We start from the raw sequence: 12,938 nt of genomic DNA on the forward strand, positions 1-12,938 counted from the left end.
TTAAATTGGTGCTACTTAACTAGAGATTTAACTCGCTTTTGCCAAATAGGTAGAAAAACTTCAACACCCATAATGCACTGGGGCATGTTGCCATCCAAGGCCACTCCCACTATTCTGTTATGATTACCAGAGTCAAATACTGCCTTGCTATAGTAGGAAATACTTCTTAGCAAACTTTTAGTCATAATGGTTTCGACTTATTTTTCCCAGTGCAATAATTTAAAGAGTGAACGTTTAACGGGAGTGAGTTACTGTGAGATTCCAGTGAAGGATCCAGAGCTGTGTAGGCAGTGGATAAAGACAACAAAGAATTGTAAATATGGAGAAAATGCTGCAAAGGAAAATCTCAAATTTTATATTACAGCATTTCAAACCGATGAACAGTGATTAAGCCCAAATGGAGGGAGGAAAAACTAAAAGAAACTGACGCACTTTCACTTCTTCCCAAACCAGTACAGGTAAGAAATCGGTTGCCATAGTGTTCCAATTTCCGTTAACCCTTAAAACACAAACTAATGCAATGTGTAATTCAAAATACAGATAAAACACCTGTAAAAAAAACAATACGGAAAATTCCTTCATACTTATACAGTACATTGTGGCCTTTTTTTATGGCCTTTTTTACGGTGTAAATATACCGACATTGAAACACTACAAAGCGAGTTGAAAAATCAAGATATTATGTAAATCGGGCTGCTTTTTATGTACTTTTTTCAGCTTAATGATAAGAAAAATGTAATCTCAAATGTGGCAAGTTGTGAAAATGAGGGTACTTGTGACCACAGTAGCTGTGATATATCTTCTGGTGGGAAATAATGCTGCTAGCCACCACCTGGCCCCCTGTTCAGATGGGGAAAGTGCTTGTGAAAACTGACTTTGACTGCACCCAAAATCACATACTGTATAGTGGGTACTATTTTTGAAACGTACTTTTTAGAGTATGAATATGGGTAGCATAAATGAATGTTGTTACTCTCACAGGATCTATCAGTGTTAGTTGCTTCACTGCCATTTCAAGGCTTTGAGTTGATCTTCCTCAGAGTCCACACTTTCATGACGTGAAGTTGCTTTGACTGTCGGGTATAAGTCTGCTGAGGAGCTAGCAGGATTGTGGGCCCAGCAAAAGTGTGCATTGAGGGTGCGTATCGACCACAAAGGGGACGCTCACAAACACTTATCTAGAACCTAAAACGTGGACTTAACGGACATGCATTAACAGCCATTGTAAGTCCATAAGATTTCAAGTGCACATGAAGAGTGCATCCAAAAATCGCATACTTCCCTACTATATAGTATTTGACAAAAGAAGCATGTCCAAATTAACAGTACTCATAAAAGAGTATGCCTGTGTGCATATGATGGACACTTTAGCGGTTTATTCAAAATAAGCACCTAAAAGAGTATGCGATTTCAGATGCAGTCGGAGTGTGCCATTTGGGACAGGGTCATAAATCCTCTCCTGTGGCCTCATGGTGTCCATCATATGCACACTTCAAAGTCTTTGATGGAAGATGTGGGTCATCTGATGTGACTGTATTTTGGACATACTACTCCCTTGGCACACTGTTTATTGTAGAGAAGTATTTGACTTCAGGCACAGCAATTGTTTTTGTAATTCCATTAAGTGATGTTTGAGAAGCCAACTTTAAGTACACAATCGCTGCACCTAGAAAACATGAAATGGACTTTGTCTACTGAATGTTAATTGATTCGATCGATTATAGTCAAATACGTTGTTTATACAAAACCCCAAATGTTATGTTTGAGTTTAATACACTTTAATTATTAAAGAACAGCCATTAAAGAAAGTGTGTGTCAGCACACAGATAAGCGGAGTAGCTCTGGCAGGCAGGTGCTTTGCTGACTGTCAGGTGCTGCTTGTGTCATGTGAGTGAGTGTCTCTTTGCATGTGCCTCAGGTGACATTTACCTCAAAGAGGCCTGACAGAGGCACAGCTGACACAGAGAAAAGCTGGCCGTCCACAGGTACATTTAACCCTGTGGGAGAGGGAGGCCGTGCGGTTACCACCACTGGTGTCTTATTTCTACAACTCATTAAACACTACAGCAACTCAAGAGAATGTCAGTAACATTTCAGATTTACTTAAAATAAAGTATTTACTTATGAAGGTAAAATAAAGATAGTGTATGGAGAGGACAAAAGAGTGAAAAGGAATGACCCTGTTCTGGAGTTCGCTGTTCTCTCCTCCCTATTCAGGCAAATTTTCATGCAGTTCCTGGTTGGTGGTTTGCATTCCAAATGTCCCTAAAAGAGACTCAATGCATGTCTAGAGAATAAGGCCATCATCTGTAGAATTATCTATTGACATTACCGGCAGTCTAATATTGACATTCGAACAGGGTCGGGGACAGAAATTTGACTCTCATCGAGAATGCGGAAACTTTTACAAGCACAGACAACAAAGCAGCAGCATCTAATGTCTGAAAGTCACCACGCAGAAGATCATATGGGTACAAAGCCATAATAAAATCTCTCCTGGAGGGCAACATTGTGCCGTGCTGGAACTGATTAAAGCTCAGTGAGCCGTTGGTGTCGCTTCTGCAGCCAACCAAAGGTATCGGTGACACGAGGCCTTCCGATGTAAAACCAAGCACTTGCACGCTACTAGACTGAAACCCCGAGCGCATTTAAATGAATAGTTTCTAATGTGTTTGCAAACACTTTATTACGGATGAAATCATGTAGAAGTCCAATTCCTCTGAATGAGTATGTACTCTTTTTGTGAAGAAAAAGAACATACTTTTGAGTGTGTAGACAAGCTTTGGGACTTACAGTCACGTCATAAAATTTACCCTGCGTCCCAATGTCCATCCATACTATCCATCATAAATAGTATTTGAGATTACAACAAGTGTGTCCCTAAGCATAGTATGTATAAAATAAAAAAATAAAATGAGTATGTCAAAAGTCGCTGGATGGTCTACTTTTTCTGGTAGATTTTGTGGAAGTGTGGATCCGTGCACACTATAAAGGCTAATATTCCCCACAACCCTTTACGCTTTGGAGGAAGATTCGGTTCAGGACTACAAAAGGGTAGCCTGACGTGGTCATACTCAATTCTAGTCAGAATATGAGTCTGATGCTCCATTGGGCTGTGATTATGGGGCGTGTTTTAACCGAACCAGGGAAGACATCAATTGGATAGACCTACAACCAATCAGAGCAACGAAGTGACGCATTGTCAAATGTCAACATAGCTCAACTGCACTGTGTTGCCAAGTCCGAGTTTTTTCCCCCGTGGGTTGTTTTCTATGTCCGCGGGTTGAAGCGTTTATTATGTGATATATAGACCCATGAGTGCGAATTTTAGCAGGCATCCTTGCCAAAATAACACACATTTTACCCCCCAAACACCATTTTTCCCCCGGAGAACCCCCCGAGAAGCTATTGTTTAGGGCTAGTAGTTGGCGGATTTTGTTGTAAAAACTTGGCAACCCTGTCTGCACGCGCGCTGGTATCAGGCTGGAATACACGATCTTTGCCGGTGTTGTAAAAAATAAAATAATTGAATGATACACAGAGTACTTACCCAGCATGATCATCATTTCTGAGAGAAATAGTGAAGGTGATGCATATACAAACAAGCTCTCCGTTTAGGATTCGAAAAAATATAATCCAAGCCCCGTTTGATGACGTGCATGATTACGTTACTGTTGATCATCTGTCCATCGTCGTCTAAAGCCCGCCCTGATGATTTCATTGGTCTGAACAGTTTCTGTTCGGGGATAATTACTCCTCTATGGAGCGAGGCCAGACCGAACTGCCCGACCTAAAAATGTTGTGGGCGGGGCTAAGTTCGGCTGGCATCCAGGCTAACAAAAGTGAGTAAAAAGTTAAAAAACAACAAAACATGGTGGATATGCACAACTGATGGTAAGAGGTTTAGGGTCCGTCCACACGAAGCCAGCGCTTTCCCAATCCGATCTTTTTTTTTCCTCGTTTCAAGAAATATCTGCGTCCACACGAGATTGCGAAAACGGACTAAAAACGATGTAGTTTGTATGCCAGGCCAGTGTGTGGCGCTGTAATTCTGCCACAGAAATACACTTAAAATGGAGAAGAAGAGTTGTGGCTAGCAGGGGTACAGCAGTGGTCGGAGGTGAGGCAAACTCACACAATAAAATAACAATAAATACATGTAACAAGTTCGATAAGGTAAGGAAGGAAGAGGACACGGGGGTCGGCAGGACTGTTGATGCTTTTTATTCTTAACTCAAACACAAACGTGCACACTTCTTCGTGTGTCTGTTTTCTCATATATCGCTCAGTCTCTGTATCACTTCCGGGTCACGCACTTCCGGCTTCCGGTAAACTCAGTGTCTCGCACCAACAGTCCGACTCTCTCTCTCCTCGGTCTCCGGTTCCGCTGGTGTTTTATCCCGTCTCCGCGCTCATTACTAGAACAAGAGACAGGTGTTATTAATCTGCGTCCAACCCACTCACTTACCGCTCGTCCCGTGGCCCTCTCTCCCGCTGCAGACCTCGCTGAACCACGCCCCCCTTGCCACATACCCCCACCGCCCGACTCAGGCCGGGGAGCCGTCCGGCCTGCAGCCCCCCCCCCCCCCCCCATTTCTGGAGAGGAAATCGGCCACAGCCATCTGAGCACCCGGCCTGTGGACCACCTTGAACTTAAACGGCTGAAGAGCCAGATACCAACGGGTGATCCGCGCGTTGGTATCCTTCATGCGGTGGAGCCATTGGAGAGGAGCGTGGTCCGAACAGAGAGTGAACTCCCGCCCCAGGAGGTAATAGCGGAGGGTGAGAACGGCCCATCTGATGGCCAAACACTCCTTTTCTATGGTGCTGTACTTAGCTTCTCTCTTGGAGAGCTTACGGCTAATGTACAGCACCGGCCGCTCTCCCCCCTCCACCTCCTGGGCCAGGACTGCGCCCAGCCCCCTGTCCGACGCGTCAGTCTGCAACAAGAAAGGGAGAGAAAAGTCAGGGGAGTGTAACAGCGGCCCGCCACATAGGGCAGCCTTTACTTGGGTAAAAGCCTGTTGACACGGCTCCGTCCACTGGACCGTATCTGGTAGCCCCTTTCTAGTAAGATCAGTCAAAGGGCTGGTGAGGTCCGAATAATTTGGTATAAACCGTCTATAATATCCCGCCAGCCCCAAGAACTGTCTTACCTCCTTTTTGGTCTTGGGCCTCGGACAGGTTGCAATTGCGGCAGTCTTATCAATTTGGGGACGCACCTGTCCATGACCCAAGTGGAAGCCCAGATACCTTACTTCCACCCGCCCAATCGCACACTTCTTCGGATTGGCCGTGAGCCCCGCTCTCCTCAGCGACCTCAGGACCGCCCTCACATGCTGCATATGCCGCTGCCAGTCGTGACTATAAATCACTATGTCATCTAGGTACGCAGCAGCATATGCAGCATGGGGACGCAAAATCCTATCCATGAGTCGCTGGAAGGTTGCGGGCGCCCCGAACAAGCCGAAAGGAAGCGTGACAAATTGGTGTAATCCGAACGGCGTGGTGAAAGCTGTTTTTTCTTTGGACAATGGAGACAAGGGGATCTGCCAATAGCCCTTTGTTAAGTCCAGTGTCGAATAAAATCGAGCCGAGCCTAACCGATCAAGCAATTCGTCAACCCGTGGCATTGGATACGCGTCGAACTTCGACACAGCGTTCACCTTGCGGTAGTCCACACAGAACCTGACCGAGCCGTCCGTTTTGGGGACCAAAACTATCGGGCTCGCCCAGTCGCTGTTGGACTCCTCGATTACTCCCATGTCGAGCATTGCGCCTAATTCGTCCTGAACTACTTTTTTCTTGTGTTCAGGCAAGCGATACGGCCGGCTGCGAACTACCACACCCGGCTCGGTCTCGATATGGTGCTGAATCAAGTCGGTACGTCCCGGTAGGGGCGAGAACACGTCAGCGAACTCCGCTTGCAACTTCGATAAATCAGCGAGTTGTAACGGTGAGAGGTGATCTCCCCCAGGGGCCAGCGCGACTGATTGCGCTTTAATGCTCGCCTCTGGCCCGAGATCATCCTCTCCCCCGATCACCGTTGCCAACAACACCGATTCCACCTCATTCCATTTTTTCAGCAGATTGAGGTGGTATATTTGACGTGCCCCGTTCCTATCGGATCGTATCACTTCATAATCGAGCTCTCCTACCTGCCGTGCGACCTCAAACGGCCCCTGCCACTTCGACATTAATTTTGAGCTCGAGGTTGGGAGTAGAACGAGCACCTTCTCTCCCGGTGTGAATTTGCGCAGTTTAGTACCCCTGTTATATGACCGGCTCTGGCGGTCCTGGGCTTGCAACAAATTCTCCCTAGATAGCCGCCCCAATGTGTGGAGTTTTGTTCGCAAGTCCATGACGTACTGAATTTCGTTTTTGGCCAACGAAGGCCCCTCCTCCCAAGTTTCTCGTAGGACGTCCAGCACCCCCCGTGGCTGACGCCCGTAGAGAAGCTCGAAGGGGGAAAACCCCGTGGAGGCTTGCGGGACCTCGCGCACAGCAAATAAGAGGGGTTCTAACCACCGATCCCAATTTTTGGCGTCTTCTTGTACGAATTTACGGATCATGGATTTAAGAGTGCGATTAAATCGTTCGACCAAGCCGTCTGTTTGTGGGTGATAGACGCTGGTTCGAATGGATTTAATGCCCAATAATCCGTACAATTCGCTTAACGTGCGTGACATAAACGCCGTGCCTTGATCAGTGAGGATTTCTTTCGGAATCCCCACCCGGGAGATTAAACGAAACAGTGCGTCCGCAACACCCTTCGCCGAGATGTTGCGGAGAGCCACTGCTTCCGGGTATCGTGTTGCGTAGTCCACGATAACTAGCGCAAAACGATGCCCGCGTGCGGATCGTTCTAATGGCCCGATGAGGTCCATCGCAATTCTCTCGAAGGGGACCTGCATTAATGGTAGAGGGCGCAATGGCGCTTTTGGGGCGGCCAGTGGGTTCACCAACTGACATTCAGGACAAGACGCGCACCACCTGCGCACATTGTCATAAATGCCTGGCCAAAAGAATCGGGTCATTAAACGATTCAGCGTGGCCGCCTGTCCCAGGTGGCCCGCCATCGGGTTAGAATGAGCCGCCTGGAAAAGCATTTCCCGGCGGCTCTTTGGTACTAACAATTGGGTTGTATCCATTTTTGTCTGAGCGTCTTGGGTCACTCGATACAACCTATCCTTAATTATGGCAAAATAAGGATACGTGACGGGCAATGCGGGTTGGAGGGACTGACCGTCGATAGTGCGGACCTGTTGAAACGCATGTTTTAGCGTCTCGTCTTGGGACTGCTCCAGAGGGAAGTCATCGCGGTCCGAGAGAATCAGTCTCTCAACCCCGCTCGGTTCCTCTGAAGCTGTTCCCAAGGGCCCCGTGTCAGTCTCGCCAACCTGCCCTCGCACCGCCCCGTTCCTAGCCTTGTTTCCCCAAGCGGCATCCGCGCACAACGATCCCAATAACGCCGAAAAGGCGGGCCAATTCGTCCCCAGAATTAGCGGATGCCGGAGGTGGGGACTAACCGCCACCTCAACACTATGCTTTTTTCCCCTAAACTGTATCGTGACTGGGACAACCGGATATTCCACCACATCCCCGTGCACACACCGCACCTTAACCACGCGGCTTGTATCCAACGCCCCAGGCTGAATCAGGCTTTGATGGATCGAGGTTTGGTTACATCCTGAATCCACCAAGGCCTGATATGTACCCCCCTTGATACTTACAGGAATTTGGTACTCTCCTGCTTGATCGGGGGTGGTCCGCTGGACGTCCGGGATCCGGATCATTGTTCCGATGTCCATCATCGGACATCGGTCCACAAAATGATCCGGATCGCCGCACCGCCAGCAGGCCAGCCCAGGCCTACCCGCCGCCCCGGCGGCGGGGAGTGGGTTGGAGGCTGAGCGCGGAAAGGGGGCGGAACCGGATCCATAGTCACTACCAGTCCCCAGCGGCCCCGCCCCCCTGGGCGGGACCCGCGAACTCCCAGACGGTCCAAGGCCCATCCCACCCCGGCCTCTGGGGGGAACGCGAGGAGGGCCTGGAGGGCGGGACCTGGGGAGAGGGACAGGTCGAGAGAGAGAGAGAGAAGGGGGAGAGAGAGAGGGAGAAGTTAGTGGGGGTGCGCCGACCCCCGGGCACGCCACCAGGTGGTCCTCCGCCAAATTGATGGCCGTCTCCAGCGACGTGGGCCGGTGGCACTGGACCCACTCGGCGGTCTTCCTGGGGAGCCGAGTGATAAACTGCTCCAGCACCACCAGATCGACGACATGGTCCACGTCGCTGCCGCCGGCCAGCAGCCATCTGCGGCACTCGTCCCGGAGCTGTTGGGCCAATGCGAAGGGTCGACCGGACTCGCCCCACTCCAGGGAGCGGAAACGCTGGCGGTGTTGTTCTGGGGTCCGGCCGACCCGCTGAAGTATGGCCCGCTTCAGGTCGTCGTAGTCCAGGAGGTTCGCAACCGGTAGATGTTGCGCGGCCGCCTGGGCTTCGCCGGATAGAAGTGGGATGAGGCGCACCGGCCACTGTGCCCGGGGCCACCCGCAGGCCTCCGCGGCTTTTTGGAAGAGATCCACGAAGGCCTCGGGGTCGTCTTCCGGCCCCATCTTCTGTAGGGGCACGTGCACCGGTGCGCTGGCCCGCCCAGCGGCCTCGGCGCGAACCTCCCGGTCCATCCAGCTCCGGAACCGCTCGCGGTCCTCTTGCTGGCCTTGGACAATGGCCTCGAAGCGGCGCTCCTGTTCGGTCCGAAGGTCCAGCAATGCCTTATGATGTTCCTGGTGGAGGACCGCGAGGGAGGTGATGATCTCCGCAAATGGCGAGGCGGAGGGCGTTGTCATGGCGGCGGCTCTGTCCTGCTTCCTTCCCGGGTTTCGGCACCAGTGTAACAAGTTCGATAAGGTAAGGAAGGAAGAGGACACGGGGGTCGGCAGGACTGTTGATGCTTTTTATTCTTAACTCAAACACAAACGTGCACACTTCTTCGTGTGTCTGTTTTCTCATATATCGCTCAGTCTCTGTATCACTTCCGGGTCACGCACTTCCGGCTTCCGGTAAACTCAGTGTCTCGCACCAACAGTCCGACTCTCTCTCTCCTCGGTCTCCGGTTCCGCTGGTGTTTTATCCCGTCTCCGCGCTCATTACTAGAACAAGAGACAGGTGTTATTAATCTGCGTCCAACCCACTCACTTACCGCTCGTCCCGTGGCCCTCTCTCCCGCTGCAGACCTCGCTGAACCACGCCCCCCTTGCCACAATACATTTGCTACTTAACAGATGTGTTTTATTAATGCCTACACCTACCCCAACCCAAAACATACCCTTACAATAACGCAGATACGGTAATAAAATGACGCTATATTGATGTGCGCATGCCCAGTGCCCGTAGTTGTATCCCTTAACTTTTTCACCGTGCTGGACGTAGTGTGATGACATCACCGTTTCAGAAAATATACGGATTCGCTGTACACACGAAAACAGAAGATGGTCGTTTTCAGATTTACCCACTTTGGGACCCGGTTCCAGAAAATATCGGATTCATGCTTCTAAAACGCCGGATCCATGTTGACGAAACGCTGATACGGTACAAAATTTATACGCATACAGCTAAACGCGTCTCCGTGTGGACGGGACTTAGAAGGTTTTAGAGGCTAATAATCTAAGTAATTAATCATTATAAAATAAATAAATCATTATTTATTTAATGTTATCCCGGTTATATTTGATCTGCAATAACAATGTAGACTTTTATGAAGACCTGTTTGGCCCTTAACTTTTAAATGCATCATTATGCATAAATATGGAGAGTTCTCCGCATGAAAGACCTGCGACTGCAGATCAATGTGCTACTGCATTTCTCTCCGATGCCATCTTGATATTTTATGATCTGGGGCTTTTCCTGTCAGTTCTTGTAGTTCGTGTCCTGTATTCTTGGCAAAATAACCACATAAAATATACTGAAGCTATACTGTAAAAGTGCACTATAAACATGGCTTCATGAAATGAATGGGACATCAGTATGATGAGTGTCTCATTACACATTATAAAGCCCAGACAGACTGCCGTAAATTTAGCTCCAATCCTTCGATTTCCACCTCTCTCTCATCTTTCCTTTGCTTTCCTTTTTCGTTTTCAGCTTGCTGTCTGAAATATCCACGTCACTCCCTGTGTTTAGCACTCCTACATATAAAGCACACAAAGCCACAGCACAAGAATACATACTTATGCAAACACGCACACACACTGATGATATGCCCCATTTCCTCTTGCCATTCCTTTATTCTCCTTTCACCCATTCCCATCATCATCATCCCTCTCCTCCTCTTTCCCCCTTTGGTTGAGTGTAAGAATGGATGCCTCGGCAGGCGACAGCTGGAATCTGATTCATACGGGAATGGAGAGAGGTTGGCTGGGTGAGAGAGACTGAGAGAATGATGGAGAGAGAGGGGGATGAGAGGGATTGTCTGTAGGGCACAGTGATGAAGAGAGGAAATGCAGTCTCCCAGAGCAGCGGAGGACAGGGAGGAGAAGGGGGCCACACTCAATGATTGGTCCAAACAAGCCCTGCCCAGCTTAGTCATGCCTCTGCTGATTGGTCCACAGCCATGCTTGCCACCAGCACTTTTAGTCAATAACCTTTTCAGTGAAATTCTGCTTTGATGGCTGTTTATGTCACTGTGCTAATTTCAGCTATAACAATTCTATCCATTTATGAATATATACACATTTAACATATGCTTTCAGGAGATATTTTTCAATGCTGAATATAAAGACCTGCTTTATTTGGGTGGGTGATGTAGCTAAAAAATGTTGATGTGTTTTGCATCCATTTTGATGATTATTTGATGTCTTGGTGTAATGTATTTGATCTGAAAAGGTCTGGAATTAGTTTTTAAAAGCCATTGTATCCAAGCCGATTAAGATGTTAATGTAAAGAAAGGAATTTCTCAAGTGTGTGAGCGATTGAGTGAGTGAGTGAGTGAGTGATTGAGTGTGTGAGTAAGAATGAGTGTGTGAGCGATTGAATGTGTGAGTGAGCGATTGAGTGTATGAGCAAGTGAGTGTATGAGCGATTGAGTGAGTGTGAGTGAGTGTGTGTGAGTGAGCGAGTGATTGTGTGAGTAAGTGAGTGAGCAAGTGTGTGAGCGATTGAGTGAGTGATTGAGTGTGTGAGTAAATGAGTGTGTGAGCGATTGAGTGTATGAGCAAGTGAGTGTGTGAGCGTTTGAGTGAGTGTGAGTGAGTGTGTGTGAGTAAGCGAGTGATTGTGTGAGTAAGTAAGCAAGCAAGTGTGTGAGCGATTGAGTGAGTGATTGAGTGTGTGAGTAAATGAGTGTGTGAGCAATTGAATGTGTGAGTGAGCGATTGAGTGTATGAGTGAGTGAGTGTGTGAGCGAATGAGTGAGTGTGTGTGAGTGAGCGAGTGATTGTGTGAGTAAGTGAGCGCGAGTAAGTGCGTGAGCGATTGAGTGAGTGTGTGAGTGATTGAGTGTGTGAGTAAGTTTGAGTGAGTGTGTGAGAGATTGAGTGAGTAAGCGATTGAGTGAGTGAGTGAGTGATTAAGTTTGTGAGTAATGAGTGTGTGAGCAATTGAATGTGTGAGTGAGCGATTGAGTGTATGAGCGAGTGAGTGTGTGCGCGATTGAGTGAGTGTGAGTGAGTGTGTGTGAGTGAGCAAGTGAGTGATTGTGTAAGTGAGTGAGCGAGTAAGTGTGTGAGTGATTGAGTCAGTGAGTGTGAGAGTGAATGAGTGTGTGAGCAATTGAATGTGTGAGTGAGCGATTGAGTGTATGAGCGAGTGAGTGTGTGAGCGATTGAGTGAGTGTGAGTGAGTGTGTGAGTGAGCGAGTGATTGTGTGAGTAAGTGAGCAAGCGAGTAAGTGTGTGAGCGATTGAGTGAGTGTGTGAGTGATTGAGTGTGTGAGTAAGTTTGAGTGAGTGTGTGAGAGATTGACTGAGTGAGCGATTGAGTGAGTGTGAGTGAGTGTGTGTGAGTGAGTGAGGAAGTGAGTGATTGTGTAAGTGAGTGAGCGAGTAAGTGTGTGAGTGATTGAGTGAGTGAGTGTGTGAGTGAATGAGTGTGAGCGATTGAATGTGTGAGTGTGATTGAGTGTGTGAGTACGTTTGAGTGAGTGTGTGAGAGATTGAGTGAGTGAGCGAGTGAGTGTGTGAGAGAGTGAGTGAGTGAGTGAGTGAGTGAGTGAGTGAGTGAGTGAGTGAGTGAGTGAGTGAGTGAGTGAGTGAGTACTTTAAAATTTTCACTGCTGTTCTAAAAATAGTTTTCTGCCATTACCACAAAAAAGTAGCTTGAATCTGAGTACAGGAGCTCTAGGATTACTGTTGTGACAAACAGCACACACTTTGGCCGGTACAACTTCTATATTATTAGTCTTACCTGTTCTTTTTATTACAAAGGTTTAGATTTTTCTACAGAAAGCTGAGCTATAATGATGTGTCTAATTTTGTATTGATCATTTATCAGTAAAGGCTGTGAGACCTTGGCAGGTGTGACTCACGACTGTTGGCCATCTCTACACCATCTCTCTATAGAAGCAGGCCCAAAAATAGGAACCCCTAAGAAACACAAAGTGAAGGATTCACAGTGCTACGTTAGCATGTGAGGCTGTAAAATCTCTCCCTCAGCAGTGTAAGGTAGTGTATCTGGGCTGAAGCAGCAGGTAGAACAAGGGACCTGATTCAGCCGAAGAACCAGCTGTTCTGCCTTCAGGACACCGTTTCATTTCACACTTCTGAGTACACACTATATATATACAAACACACACACACACACACACACACACACACACACACACACACACACACACACACACACACACACACACACGTAGTGTTTCCATGTTTTATGGGGACTTTCCATAGGCGTAATGTTTTTATACGGTACAAACCGTATTTTCTATCCCCCTATACTGC

General features: G+C 48.0%; 2 protein-coding genes across 3 annotated transcripts in view; one reads left to right on the plus strand and one right to left on the minus strand.

The window, feature by feature from the left end:
- The window catches only part of map3k10 (mitogen-activated protein kinase kinase kinase 10), a 46,239-nt gene that overhangs the window by 9,809 nt on the left and 23,492 nt on the right, over positions 1–12,938 (plus strand). The window lies entirely within an intron of this gene.
- LOC137043540 (uncharacterized) lies at positions 4,161–9,257 on the minus strand. The gene is made up of 2 exons (XM_067419839.1): positions 7,734–9,257; positions 4,161–4,418 (listed from the first exon to the last, which is right to left on the minus strand). Exons 1-2 carry the CDS (start codon positions 8,847–8,849, stop codon positions 4,416–4,418), a joined length of 1,119 nt encoding a protein of 372 aa, XP_067275940.1. The 5' UTR covers positions 8,850–9,257; the 3' UTR covers positions 4,161–4,415.

The sequence above is a fragment of the Pseudorasbora parva genome, chromosome 16 (assembly GCF_024679245.1).
Source record: "Pseudorasbora parva isolate DD20220531a chromosome 16, ASM2467924v1, whole genome shotgun sequence".
Taxonomy (NCBI): Eukaryota; Metazoa; Chordata; class Actinopteri; order Cypriniformes; family Gobionidae; genus Pseudorasbora; species Pseudorasbora parva.